Source organism: Xenopus laevis, chromosome 8L, assembly GCF_017654675.1.
Source record: "Xenopus laevis strain J_2021 chromosome 8L, Xenopus_laevis_v10.1, whole genome shotgun sequence".
NCBI lineage: Eukaryota > Metazoa > Chordata > Amphibia > Anura > Pipidae > Xenopus > Xenopus laevis.
Genome location: NC_054385.1, coordinates 94,451,008 through 94,465,602, shown reverse-complemented (window position 1 = coordinate 94,465,602; position 14,595 = coordinate 94,451,008). Strand labels below are relative to the sequence as shown.

General features: G+C 38.2%; 1 protein-coding gene across 5 annotated transcripts in view; it reads left to right on the top strand.

Moving 5' to 3' along the window:
* The window catches only part of daam1.L (dishevelled associated activator of morphogenesis 1 L homeolog), a 117,073-nt gene that overhangs the window by 48,787 nt on the left and 53,691 nt on the right, over positions 1–14,595 (top strand). For all 5 annotated transcript variants that reach the window (XM_018230682.2, XM_041573107.1, XM_018230681.2 and 2 more), the window contains one exon: positions 9,926–10,145. In XM_018230682.2, the coding sequence (XP_018086171.1) occupies positions 9,963–10,145 (183 nt within the window). In that variant the 5' untranslated portion in view covers positions 9,926–9,962. The remainder of the gene's footprint in view (positions 1–9,925; positions 10,146–14,595) is intronic.

The window sequence follows — 14,595 nt, the reverse complement described above, 5'->3', positions numbered from 1 at the left end:
ACACAAATATATGTATGTATATAGATATAATATTTAAAGATATAATAATGCTATAATAATTCTATAATATTTAAAGAAAGCTTTCCTATAGATGACTGGCAGAACTTGTTAAATCTGTGTCCCACCCATACCTCCCATTTTTGGGGTCAGATTTACAGTTTTTGCTTTTTATTCATAATGTAAAGTTACAGTGAAATAATTTTTGAAGGTTTTATGTGCTAAATGCTACCGAGCGTGACCAGGTTTTACACGCTGTTGGCTGGCCATTGCACAGGAAGGCTGTTGCCATGGTGATTCTAATAGATGTCTCATATTGGTGTGGATGTAGTAAATGTTAGGTACTGTATGATTAAAGATTACAGCCAGTCTCCATGCCGATTAATTAGGGGCTTTACTGGGAAAACTCATTACTCACACCAGCCTTTTGCAATTGCACAGATTGTCTCATGGGATTAACAATAAAACGGAGTGCAGCGGAATGGAAATCCTAGCAACCGGTGCCATGCATTCAATAAATCATTGTTAAGGAGCAAAAATGTCATTGAGTGAAGAACGTATTATGCTTGTCAGGAGACCTGAACGTTACAATAACTTGAGTGTTGTATTCAAAGTTATTTAGAAAAGGCTGCGATTAATAGCTAGGTGGAACAGTGATCACCCGCCAGATTTATTTGGTAGTGACTGTACAACAGCTGGGTGACTCTGATAATACCCACCCACCTCCATCTTAGACTTTATGACTAGGTCTAACTCTGGAGTATCATTTTGTTTTGAATGGAAAGTAAGCTTAATGGCTCCTGAAAACATGTTTTCCGTGTTGAAGACCGTAGTAATTAACTAATGATTTTTTCCCACCTTATTTTTATTGTTGTAGTTTTGATTTGTTTACCTTTCAACTCTCTCTCTCTGTAATTTATCATATAAATTATCTGTTTGCTCGACTTGCTTCCCTAGCAACAATAGAGTAGTTTGAAATCAAGACGCAGTGTCTGGGTTGATCTCCAGATAATGCTCTTATGCCCCTAAATGTTGTTCTCTAGATCTTCCCAATCTTGGCAGGCACCACATTCAAACATATATGGAGTAAGGGACTTGTAAACCATGTAGGCCACCATAAAAATCTTAAAAACAAAAAAAAGCTTTATTAAAACACCACCTCTATTGCTGCATGCGTTTCGTGCTCCATTAGTTCTTAGTTACACTCAATACTACATCATGTTTGATATCAAATATCCATTCTGCTGCAAAACAAGCAAAAGAGTTGTTGTTTTTGTGTGGTAGTATAATGTCAGTTATTGATGAAGATGTGTTTTAATGTCCTGAGTTGTCAACGTTGACAACTACTAGTTTCCACAATGCACAGTTCTGCAGGAAGCCATGTCATGTTTTTGGGTGCGGTACACTTCTTGTTTTTCACTTGCTGAAACCTCTCGAGTAATCCTACTTTGAGGAAATTTGCAAGAGAAGGTAACTGGTTTCATCTGTTATTATTTTTCTTGCTGGCAACATCCTGCAGCAAGAGAAAATAGAATGCTGTGCCATCAACGGCAGCCAGTGACACTAGAACTTTTGTAAATAGGATGGGTGGAACCCCAAGCCCGTGTGTCATCTTTGAATGGGCGTTATTGTGCTGGCCTGGGAACCTGGTTGATTTGTCTACTTACTCCTGAGAATTGTTGCTTTAAAATACAGATCCCATGAAGCCTGCCAAAAGTTTAAAAGGCCTTGCTGCAGCCGACACCATATACCTTTCCTTGCATTATTGAAATAGGATCTACCATGCTAACAGCAAATGTGAAACTTGCCTCCAGCTATTTAGGATTAATAATTTTCAGTACACTAACCCCTCATTTTGTTGCACTGAGGCAGGAGCTTAACTACAGAGGAAGCAGACCCTGTAGTTGTGGGGGGTCGAGTGTAGGACCCCCAGTGAGGCCCTAATTAAAGGGCAATTTAAATATATCTTGGAAGAATAGGACGACTTACCAACGTTTTCGTGCCCTAAATTGAATTTGCTTTGGTGCCCGGTAACATTAAGGGGCAGATTCACTAAGGGTCGAATTTCGAAGTAAAAAATACTTCGAAATTCGACCCTCGAATTGAAATCCTTCGACTTCGAATATCGAAGTCGAAGGATTTAGCACTAAACGTTCGTTCGATCGATCGAACGATTTTTCGTTCGATCGAACGATTAAATCCTTCGAATCGAACGATTCGAAGGATTTTAATCCAACGATCGAAAGGAAAATCCTTCGATCAAAAAAAGGTTAGCAAACCTATGGGGACCTTCCCCATAGGCTAACATTGACTTCGGTAGGTTTTAGGGGGTTGAAGTTTTTTTTAAAGGGAAAGTACTTCGACTATCGAATGGTCGAATAGTCGAACGATTTTTCATTCGATTCGTTCGATTTCGTTCCTATTCGAACGAATTTAACCAATTCGATGGTCGAAGTACCAAAAAAATACTTCGAAATTCGAATTTTTTTCATTCGAATCCTTCACTCGAGCTTAGTGAATCGGCCCCTAAGTGTTGTACACAGCTAAAAGCCCTTATAGTCCCCTAATAGTTGGGGACAAATGCAAATTTAAGTATTAAGGAGCCATGTGATTTCCAGTAAACCTGTTACTTTTGTTTGGTTTCCACCTTGTTTTGGCTTACAGTATGTCAAATAGCATTACCCAAAATGTGAATAATATTTCTGTTGCAGAACAGCTCCCTTGCAAGTGTTGAACACTAGGGAATGCAGTTTGCTTTTTGATTGCTCCATTTTGTTTGTCTGGGGCAAAAAAAATAAACAAATTGCTTTCTTTTTTAGGCAGTTGCTTTAATCTTGCTTTTTTGCTTCTCTGTGGTCTTTCTTTATCATCTCTGTAAAAACCCTTTCCTATCCCCAAACCAGTTGCAGGTATCCTTTGTGTCCCGGTTAGGGGTCGCAACTAAATTGCCCCCCCTCACTTGCTCTATATTTACAGTAAATGCTACCTTAATATTCACAGTGGATGAAATGCAAGAATGCCTAGCAGACTGACTTCTAGGCAGCCTCTGATCAGGGTGTAGCATGCATTGGAATGCCTTGATATCCAAGTGATTTTGTTCTTGTTCTGCATTCATGGACATGTTATGTCAGTGTGAAGAATTAAGATGAACAAATGAATGTACATTTAATGTAGATGTTTTAGTGAAATTTCTGCTGTGCAGAATCTACCTTCACCAGCAACAAGTGGCACCACAGAGCTGCCTTAACAAGGGGCCATCCACATGGAACATGCAGAATAAAACCTTATGTGAAACCAGGCTTTTATATGGCTGCTAATTGCTTGTTAGGGGACCTGGAGCCCAGCATAAAACAGCAGGAAAAGACTTCTGAAGTTGTGCTGCTGGTGCAATTCTAATCTGCATATTTGAGAGGGATTTTAAGATTCCCAGGGCATGTGTAAATGAAATACTACATGGTATGGGGGCCGTGCGGTTAATGATTCTTGTCAGCACTTTCGTTTTGCTGAGGAGGTTTATATTAGATTAGCAAATGTACACCATGTGTGCTAAATTTTTCAAATATATAAATAACTGTTTGAAGAAAAGGAAACACCAACAATTGTTGTCTGTACTGATTTCCAGTGGTTATTTTCATTTTTTTCAATTTTGGTTTTGTACAAATCTGACAACAGTGGGGTTTTAACTGTATTGCAGCACATTCTGCTGCCTATGACTCAACTGGCAAAGGTTGGGCCATTGCTCATTTACAGCAGCTCTTGTACTTTCCTTGTGATTAATGCCTTGCCTTTCCACTTAACTCATTTGTAAAGCGATTGCAAATAATGACGTGTACCGTCTGGAGTATTAACCATTACTGTAGTTGCAGTAATAACTAATGGTATAAGTTTATGTTGGGCTAATGGTTAAGTTTGGGTGGTTTGTTTTGGCAAAGGAAAAATGGTAGAACCAGTCCGTGAACTCCATATATTATCTTTTTAATAAAATGGAGGAGATTTTAAGCAAAGGCTGATACAGCTTCACCAGATATAACTAGTGATCCACAACTAGAACATGATCCAGTCAACTCATAAAGGCACTGTATGCAGTGATCTATGAGTTTGAGTTTATAGTCAAACTTTGGAGGAAATCTAGCAGGTATGGATTGCCAATTCTGGCAAGTGCCACAGTGGCTTCTCTTCGATTCCATAGACTCCCACTATTTATTAGTAATATTTGGACCTTTGTGTACTTTAAATACAAGGGATATATAACTCCATGCCATATTGATATAACATGACTGGATTGTCCAAGAGAACTAGTTATAACCACATGTGTTAAGAGTTAACATAGCAACTTCCCTTGTACAAAGTCTTACTAATATGTTAAGCTGCTGCTCTGGATAGTACTGTTGCAACTGTGGCCAACAAAGATTGTCTGCTGAGTGTCAAATGTTTTTGTGTGTCATTTTAATAGAATAGTCCTTAAAGTAGCTTCTTGCACACACAGTGACATTTATATGGAACTTTCCATGAGCAGAAGCAGAACTTGTACTGCTCTCCAGAAAGCCTAGTGAAGAAAATTCCTTTTGCATTTTCGTGTTCTATCCATCCAACATTTTAGGATCTATATGCAATGCACCAGCCTGCTTAAAAACTGTAAAAACGATGTGGGAATCAGTCTACATTTGTTGTCTCCTCGTGTGGTGGATTGAAGTGGGCATATAGTGCACCAAACACCAGATTCACAGCATAATATAATGCAACGGTGCCCAAAAGAGAAGAGGTGCCCTAATAATCATCATACATCTGTGAGGAGGAAATCTCACTCTGCCTTCCTTTACATGTGGTGGGTTCTAATTCACTATAGGTGTTTGAACACTCATGGGATAAACGTATAGCAATTTTAAGGACTGAAAACCAGAAAAAAGCATTTACTGTAAATGGATGATTAGATGGACTAACTGGTGATTTTTATTCTGTCATATTTTTGTCTCTGCTTAAAGGGCACCGGCCACCCACACTTCAAAAATCTATATAAAAAGTCCTTTGCATATTAAACCTGAAACCCAAATTCTTTTTTTCTTAAAATATCCATACCTGATAAAAATGTATTTAAACATCTGAGTTGTCATTTATATGTTGCCTGCTCAGGCATAGAGGTTGGGCAGTTGGTTATTTTCACTTTCTATTCCGCACTTTCTAGATGTTGCTGCATTCTTAGCAATCCCCCTCCCTCCTCACCAAATTCTGTAGCCAGTGCATAGGCATGGACAGCAGGTCCCCCATTCTGGCAGATTTTTCTGCCTGGATGAACTGAATCCGAATCCTAATTTGCATATGCAAATGGAAATCACGTGACTTTGTCCCAAAACAAGGAAGTAAAAATGTTTTCCCCTTCCAATGAATGTTATCTGTCAGGATGAACTGAATCAGAATCCTAATTTGCATATTCAAATTAGGGGCAGGGAGGGAAATCACGTGACTTTTTGTCACAACACAAGGAAGTAAAAATGTTTTCCCCTTCCCTCCCTTAATTTGCTTATGTAAATTAGGTTTCGGTATTCGGCCAAATCTTTCGCGAAGGATTCGGGGATTTGGCCGAATCCAAAATAGTGGATTCGGTGCATCCCTACTTTAAAGGAAAGTAAGAAAAAAAGTATAGTGATGTGCGGATCAGGATTTCCTGCACCCACCTGCCACCTGCCTGAGCCCGACTTCCAGGTTCCTTTTATAGACCAGCGCCAATCTGTCACAAAAGGGGTGAGGCAGCAGGCACATCGTCTATATAAAAAGATCCCAGAAGTTGGAAGCCAACACCCCAGGAAGAGGAGTGCGAGGTCGGCCCACACATCAATAGTATAGTTTATTGCTTCAAACTATTTCTAGTAGGGATACACCAAATCCACTATTTTGTATTCGGCCACACCCCAGAATCCTTTGTGAAAGATTTTGCTGAAAATCGAACCGAATCCAAACCCTAATTTGCAAATTGAAAGTCACATGATTTTAAGGATTCGGTTTGGCCCGGCACACGAATTTAGCCAAATTCGAATTCTGTTGAAAAAGGCAGAATCCTGACCAAATCCTGAATTTGGTGCATCCCTTATTTCTAGGGAAGTCTGCTTGCCGTACTGATTTGTTTCATAGCAGGAAATCCTTGGATTGCAGTACTTTTGAGGCAAATGAAACTATTTTTGGAAATAGTAATAATGCATAGATTATTATAACTTGCTAAATGTAGCTGGTTTTGTTTTCATTAATTAACCCTGCACATGTAATGTGTTTACTGCTTGCCATAACCTTCCATGTCTGTTCATTTTACAGTAGTACATCAATCTATTATGCATGGGTCCTGATACATAATTCAGTATGCACTTTCATCTAATGGCACGCTTGTCTTGGTGCTATGAAATGGCTAGTAGTCGATTCACCATTTAACGGTGCAATCTGCTGTGGTCACTTTAAATATAGAATGGGATTTCCTATGGGTATTCCAAAACAGGATAAGGCATATATGGAAGATACCACTTGTATATCACATTAATAGGAAGTTGTAGGAACAGGGGAGTTCCCTTTGGACTGTATCACTTTCAGCTGGTCTTAATGTGAATACAATGCTCTCCTGAGTCACTGGCTTTGAATAAAATACTGTGAAAGCTGCATTATTTATGCCACTTTCACCACGGCCATGGGTAGTCTGAGGATTTCTTACCTTTGCTTTGCTCATCTTTTCTGTCAGTCTGTATAGAAAACAAATCGTACATAAAAGCAATTGATCTGAAAGTGAGGAAATAAACTCCATTTTCTGCTGATGTACTGCTTTATTTATGATTAGATACAGTAATCAGTGCAATATAATAATTATTGGTGTGTTTTGATACTGATTTTTTTAAGATGATGCGTTTTGGGGGAAATGTCCAGAGAAAGTGTACTTTAACAGACTGATAAAAACAGGGGTGTGACTCCACTTAGGACTAAGGGGGCCCCATAGCATATGGACTCTATTGGGCCCAATTTATAATCCTTTATGAATGGGTTCATGAAACCAATGATCATTGGGGATCTGAAGGTGTTCTAGTGAAGGGAACATCTAGTTATGTTGCAGGGCAAACACGCTTTGCTGAGCCAATATATAATAATGTTATGGCAGAATGGCAGCAAAGCTGTATTTTGTTTGTAAGTACACATCTTGTGAAATGTCTCAGCCATTGTCTTTGTGTTCTATGGTGAAAAAGTGGCCAGTGATCTTCTAGCAGCCCAAGGGCTGGGCATGGTTGGCAACTAGGCTGGCTTTTATCTTTGTTCTGGCTGTAACATGTTGTGGTGTAAGTTTGAGACTGTGCCATGGAGACATTATTGTAGTGTGCTGAGCCATAGCAGGTTGAGTTATCGGGGCATATTCAGTTTCTCTTCCTTTATCCCTGCTCTCAGATCTGCAGCCAGAACTCACGTTTGATGTTAGACTAATGAAACAAGTAGATTGCAAAGTGATTTATTTTGGCTTTTTTATTTTTGTCACCCCCCACCATATGAGTTCAGCATTCATGTGTTACGTCTACCCTTAGAAAGCCATGTGATAGGATTGTATAACAAGTTCGAGTTAACACACGCAGTATATAACTGTGGCCTAATATTTTTTTTCTCATGGTGTCCAATTCTTTCATTGAAAAATAATCCATTTTGGTGAAACCCTAAACTGCCTTGTGATTCCCTATTGCATGAGTGACTTTATTTCTCTGGCCTGCTAAAGGAGGATTACATTCTGCTATCGTCACCTCTCTTCATTTACACTTGGCTTTCTAGGCAAATCCACTTTAAGGAATACGTATTGACCAGGAATTTAAAGCTCGCAAACCTCAGACTGTTTGGACTTTCCGTTTCCAGCAACAGCTGGCTATGGATGCCGGGTGTATTCAGTTACAATCACTGGAGAGCTGTGGGTCACAGAGAAGTTATCTTAGTTTAATTACTAGATAAAACAACTGGTAAACATGTGCTGACATCCAGCCAAGACCAATTCTGCTTTGTGTATTGATGACTTCATCAGTTGTTGTTGAAAAGAGCAGGATCAATTGCTTGAAACATTCCCAACATCGTAACATACGGGAAAAATGTTTCTTTCAAAACGCACCAGTTAATAGTGGTGCTCCAGAAGATTTGTTTTTAATTCTGACATGGGGCTAGACATTGTCAGTTTCCCAGCTGCCCCCAGTCATGTGACTTGTGCTCTGATAAACTTCAGTCACTCTTTACTGTTCACTATTTACAATATTTTATATTGTAGAGTGAATTATTTGCAATGTAAACAGTGTAATTTAGAAATAAAAACAACATCATAAAAAACAATGACAGAATCCCTTTAACTACAGGGCTATAGCCAAGAGAACACCATGTTTTCACCTGACGTGCCTGTTGCACTGCTGCCTCACTCTTTTGCATTCAAGGGCTTGCCATGGCTTATAACCTAGCCGCAGGTTTCAATGAAACCTCTTGTTGTAGCTTATATATCTTATCCATGTCATTCTTCTACAGGTATGGGATCTGTTATCTGGAAACCCGTTATCCAGAAACTTGCGAATTACAGGACGGCCATCTCCCATATACTCCAAATTTTTAAAAACGATTTCCTTTTTCGCTGTAATAATTAAATCGTGCCTTGTACTTGGTCCAAATTAATATATAATTAATCTTTGATGGAAACAAAACCAGCCTAGTTGGTTTATTCAGGATTATAGGTCCCATACCTGTATTAAAGGGATAATATTACGTATTTGGTCTTATTAAGAAAAGGTGCTTAACCACTTTATGAATGTTCAAAAATAAACCTAAATGTATATATGTTACCCAGACAAAATTCCAAAGACTGAAAGGAAATCATGGTAGGTCATCTCTGTCCCCACTCCCCTTAGGCTTATTGTATCATGCATCCTCTCACTCACTTCCATTGCGAAGTTATGGAATTTGGGACTTGCATTTTCAATAAAAACAATTTTGTATTGTTGCTAAGACCTGTGAGTGTGGTATTCTTTGTTAAATTGTTTACAATTCAAATATTTCAGTCCACCATGGTACCTTAATTAAGAATATATATAGATAGATAGATCTGTCTATCTTTTATTTTTTCTTATGACTATGGGACTAGTTCAGGTGTCAGTTTCTTGCATTTGCATACAATAAATCCACAGCTTTATAAATTGATTTTTCCAGTTTTTTTTAGACCGCTATATAAAAATGCCCATTAGTATAGCAAGTTCAGTGAAGAAGCAAACCACTATGTGCTGCCCTTCACTGAATAATTCCAGTGAATTAGCAGAATAAGCAGGTCAGGTCTGCTTTTTATAGACTGAAATGAATAGGACACTAAGGTGTAACATTAACAGAGCAGTATGAAAAAATTTCCAAAACTATATGGAACTCAAAGCACACAGAGTATCTAATTCTCCGTTTCATCTGTGCACACTGCTGCTGTATTGTGTTTAGGTTGGGTTAATTTTACTACACAGTGGCTGAGTATCGTGATATACCACTGTTTATCCCATGGGATGGAAGGTCAGATATTAATGTGACTGTATTTATAGATATTAATGTGAAACAATATCTTATCACTTTTTATAATGATAGAAGTTGACATTTATTTTACATATACACTATTTAAAAACGTGTATTTTGTTGCCATTATACAAATATGAAATGAAATTTCCTTCTTTGCACATAAAAATATGGTAGAGAGCATTCTGTGTGTGCTGGCTAAAGTATTGTGTTTTTCGTCCTGTATATAATATTTTTGTGCTATATAGCATTTGTAAAGTACTTATCATAATGTACATTACATATTTTGTTTGCTTGCATAAACTGCATGAAGAGGTGTTTATAAATGTATATATAGACTGCATAGTGATACTTTTAATGGTGGAGAATGTCTTATAAAATCCTTTATTTTCTTTTTTAGGATTTCATAGGTAGAAGCAACTGACAGACCTGCGGCCATGGCCCCAAGAAAGAGGAATAGCAGAGGGGTCTCCTTCATCTTCTGCTGTTTTCGGAGCAGTGAGCACCCAGAGATCACGTATCGGTTACGAAATGACAGTAACTTTGCCCTGCAGTCGATGGAGCCAGCATTGCCAGTGCCTCCTGTGGAGGAGTTGGATGCCATGTTTGCTGAACTGGTGGTAAGTTCTGGTTGTGCATTCGGGATATATTGGTTACCATTGTTTTTACACAGATGCATTTAGATTCTTAGATCTTGAATTACCTGGTTAGGATAAAAAGTTCCAGAATGGCAAATAAAGACATTTAGGAATCACATTGGTACAGTTTATCATATAGGGATGCTTATATACCAGCCACAAATATATTTATGATGACAATGGCGCCTTTGGAGTTGATAATCTCTAGTACCTCTTAGATGAGCACAAATGGGTCTCAAACCTCCAGCATCAATAATTAGAGTTGCAGATGTTCTTGGCTACAGGGCTATGTTTAGCATTCCTGAGGTTCTCTACCAATAGCTGCTACTTATTGCTGTCAGACATGGCCAACTGTAAGATTGATTAAAGGGCCACTATGCCTTTATTTTTTTATTTGTTTTTGTCTAATGGCAATGTTTATTGGTGGATGTATAAATATTTTCCTTTTTGGTTTTTTCCCACCTGTATTATATGAGGTATTTACTAGCTGCTAATGCATTGCTGGAATGCTGGAGGGAATAAAGTAAAAGGTGAAAGGAGTCTTACCAGTTTAGCTTGCCTGGCCAGTCATTGTCTTACTGGTACACTGTCACAAGCTTCTCTATAGCTTCTCTTTTCCATCCACTTGTGTTGTAATCTTTAACACAAATCAGGAGGGTGTATCACATGACAACCCATGGATGTTATTGGGGATATAGTCAAACAAATTGAGTCATAAATTAAACTCTTTGTATGCAGGATCCCATTTAAGGAACAGTAACACCAAAGTTTGAAAATATCATGTACTGTTGCACTGCACTGGTAAAACTGATCTGTTTGCGTCAGAAACACTACTATAGTTTATATAAACAAGCTGCTGTGTAGCAATGGCGGAAATTGCAAAAAGGCTATATGTCACAGGTTAAATAGTTGAGAACAGAGCTTATTTGCTATCTGCCTTGTAACATGAGCCTTTTCTCCTTTGAATGGCGGCCCCCATTGCTACACAGCAGCTTCTTTATATAAACAATAGTAGTATTTCTGAAGCAAACAGCAGTTTTGCCAGTGCAGGCAAACTGCATTATATTTGTATTATGTTTTGTATTTGTATTATATTTGCATTATATTTGTATTTTGTAAAACACTTTCTTTTTTTGATGTTACTGTTCCTTTAAAGACTGCACGATAGTGGAGTGCTCTACCTGACTGGTCATCACTGGTTGGAGGTGCTAGGTGCTTTACCCGAAGACCCTTCCCTTGCACAGGTTCATAGATACTTGTAGTGAAAAATCCAGAAGCACACCAATAGATTGCTTAGTGAAATCAGTGTTTTATTAAGTCCATGTGTATCTGCAAAAGGGCAATATTTCGGGCCCGGAGGAGCCTGAAACTGCCTCATTTAAAGAGGCAGTGAAAAGCCCTCGGTATAAACAAACTAATTTCATCCCCTAGCTGCAGTCTTTGTTAGGCTTTGTGACAAGGAACAGCTTAGAGAGATTTTCAGTGGACTGGTAATTTCTTTTGATTGTGTTTATACAACAAGGAAGTAAAAGGTGACTATTATTTTAGATTTTGCCCTCTTTAGTGAAAGACATTGAAAAAAAACCAGCTATTTTCTAGCTATAGACAAAGTGAAAGTTAGCAGAAGCCCTATTGATTGGACTACTACCCTTTTAAAATGTGCCAGCATAGGTATTTTCCAGGTACAATTTTAATTTAATTGTTAGTAAGGGTGATCCTTAGGGCCGTTTCAGGCTATACTGCCTCCCAAGGCGGAAAAACTCAGTAGCACCAATTCAGTAACCACTCCCAGGAACCTGTATTGCCAGGGAGCTGGATGAGGTTAGTTTGCTACTGCAGAGCATTTAACACTAAAAGGCCCAGACCTCCTGTTATATATATTTTGACTCCTTATGAGAGAGAGAGAAATGTTTCTGGCATGCAAAGTGTTAAAGGGATGCAAATGTTAAGTATATTGTATGTTCTGTGTTTGTTTACAAAGTGTGAACAATTGATATTTACATTGGCATCATAGAAACAAAAGGTTCCAAGGCAATGTATGCTGCAGTTTCCAACACAGTCTATCACAGAGCCCATTGTATTTGAACAGGGCTTCTATTCTGTACATGGAAATGTTCTGTCTTTTTTTCCTCTGAAAATTGTACAGTATTCATTGGAGCAGTCACCTGCAATATGTTTATGTGCCTCTAATATAACAAATTATAAAAATATAGTGTGAATCCTCAGTTGAACTGTAACCCTTGGGAACCCAAGTACTTGCATACAGTGTATTATATAAGAGGGTTTCTCTGCAGGGGGAAGGTCCAATTCAGATGACACTACAACCAGCATGTGTGCTACTTATTCCATGCTTATTAAGATCTCTAAGGTATGAATAGCATGTGTGCTGGTTGTGAATGCGATCTGACTTTTTTTCTATAATACATAGACTCTTGAGCTATATAGTATCTAGATAGAACACCACATATTTTAACGGGGAACTGTTTATTATGGCAAACTAAGGAGTGCATACTGAAATGCTTCCCACAATTTTAACTGTTGTGCCTTAAAAAATATATATAACTAGTGATTCTAAACTAGAAAACTACTTACTTTCATCTGCAAATCTCTTTTGTACATGAACTCACCATAGATTAAACACTATATCACCAAATGTATGATTAAGTTGCTTAATTAGAATTTATAGCACAGGGCTAAAAAATCCTGAAATATTATGAGTATCTTAATGAGGTATAACCATTTGAGTAATATGCTAATTATGGGTGTACAGGTTGAAGAATAGCCTGATGTCTCACCAGACTGTACTAAGGCAGCTGAATCATGTTATACTTATGCTCATTAACTTATACTTATGCTCATTAACATTCAAACCATTTTCTGCTTAACCCAGAATGGGTGAAGTGCTGGTGACTGTTCTGACTTGCATTATTGTGCAGCCAAGTTCCTTCTCCTCTTGTCAGTTTCCACAGCTTTACACTAATTTTGTACATTTTGGAAAGCAGGACATGAATAATAAAATGAAGAAAGTATAATGAAATAGCTGGAGGGAATTTCTGAACCATGGTGCCTGTTTGTCATTATGTGTAGTTACGGCTTCCTAAGTCTTCAAGGGTTTTCCATATTTCTTTCATCTTTAGTTTAATGGGCACATAGTTCTAACTTCTACTTCATCAAAGGTCACAATTTCTTCTACCAGTTTTTGTTGAGATGTCCCAGTCCATCAGGCTCTGAGGATACAGTACAAATTACTCATCAGGTCTCAATTTTGAACTGACCCATATGTCTATGCGGTGCTGCATTTCAAATGTAATCATGGGGTAAACTAAGCAGGGCTATCATGATCTTTTGGCCACTGCTTTGCTACAGTCTATAAATGAGATTGACTTGGTGGCTTGAGGCTTGCTGGCAGGATGTGACCCTTTATAGGATTTTTATTGCTCCAAACTGCCTAAGGGCCCCCATAGTCTTAATTGTATGTCAACATCGTTTAGTTTAATGTTGCCCTTCAACATCTAATCTGTTGGGTAATCTGCCCTGTTCACTGAAAGGGTTGCAACGTCCTAACCTTTTCAAATATGTTTCTTATGATGTCTTGGGACAGGGTTGCAATGGTCCTTACACATAGTAAAACCCCTTGGAGCAACAGCTGTAAGCTTGACAAAAGTTCAAAAGTGCTCAGTAACTCAAATATTGCCTGTAGTAGTAGCTGTAATGACAGTTGGTATAGCATTTTTTCCCACCCTGCATTCCACTCAAATACAGCAATCTGACAGTTCCATCTCACCATCAACTGAATAGGCTATATATTCCCTTTAAAGCAGTAGCGTAGTAGTGGAGACTATACAATTTTAAAAAACAGATATCTTTTGTGTTACAATCACCAATTATTTATTTAAGCTAATATTTTTGTCTTCACTAGGAACTTTATCAAGACCTTGGAAGACTGGATAAATATTACTAGTGACAAACAAAGCATTACGTTTATTAAAGTCCCCTAAAATGCTCTATTTTGCTGTACTTTTACTAATGTGGCGGTCTTTCTACATACTATGTACTGGGGCATATTCGCAATGGCCAAAACATACTTTTGATCTAATAAAATACTGTATTTTGCCCCCCCCCCGCAGTCTACCAAAAATAATTTGCTCTCATGTCATAGTTGTTGCTTTATTTATATTTTGAAGACTTAGCATGCATATTTCTAAGCATCTCTACCTTAACCTTGTCTTCTAATGCACTCCAAATAAAATCTCTGCATTTTAAGTGCATAAAATGCATTTTGATTAGTAAGTACCACAAAGTGTCCATGCTGATAGTCTAAGCTGAGCCCTCCAAATGTAGTGAACCTGTGAATTTGGGGGAGGAAGGACACTGGGAAATGTAGTTTATAACAGCTAGAGGACAATGAGTTTTTCTTTTGTCCCTGGTGTAG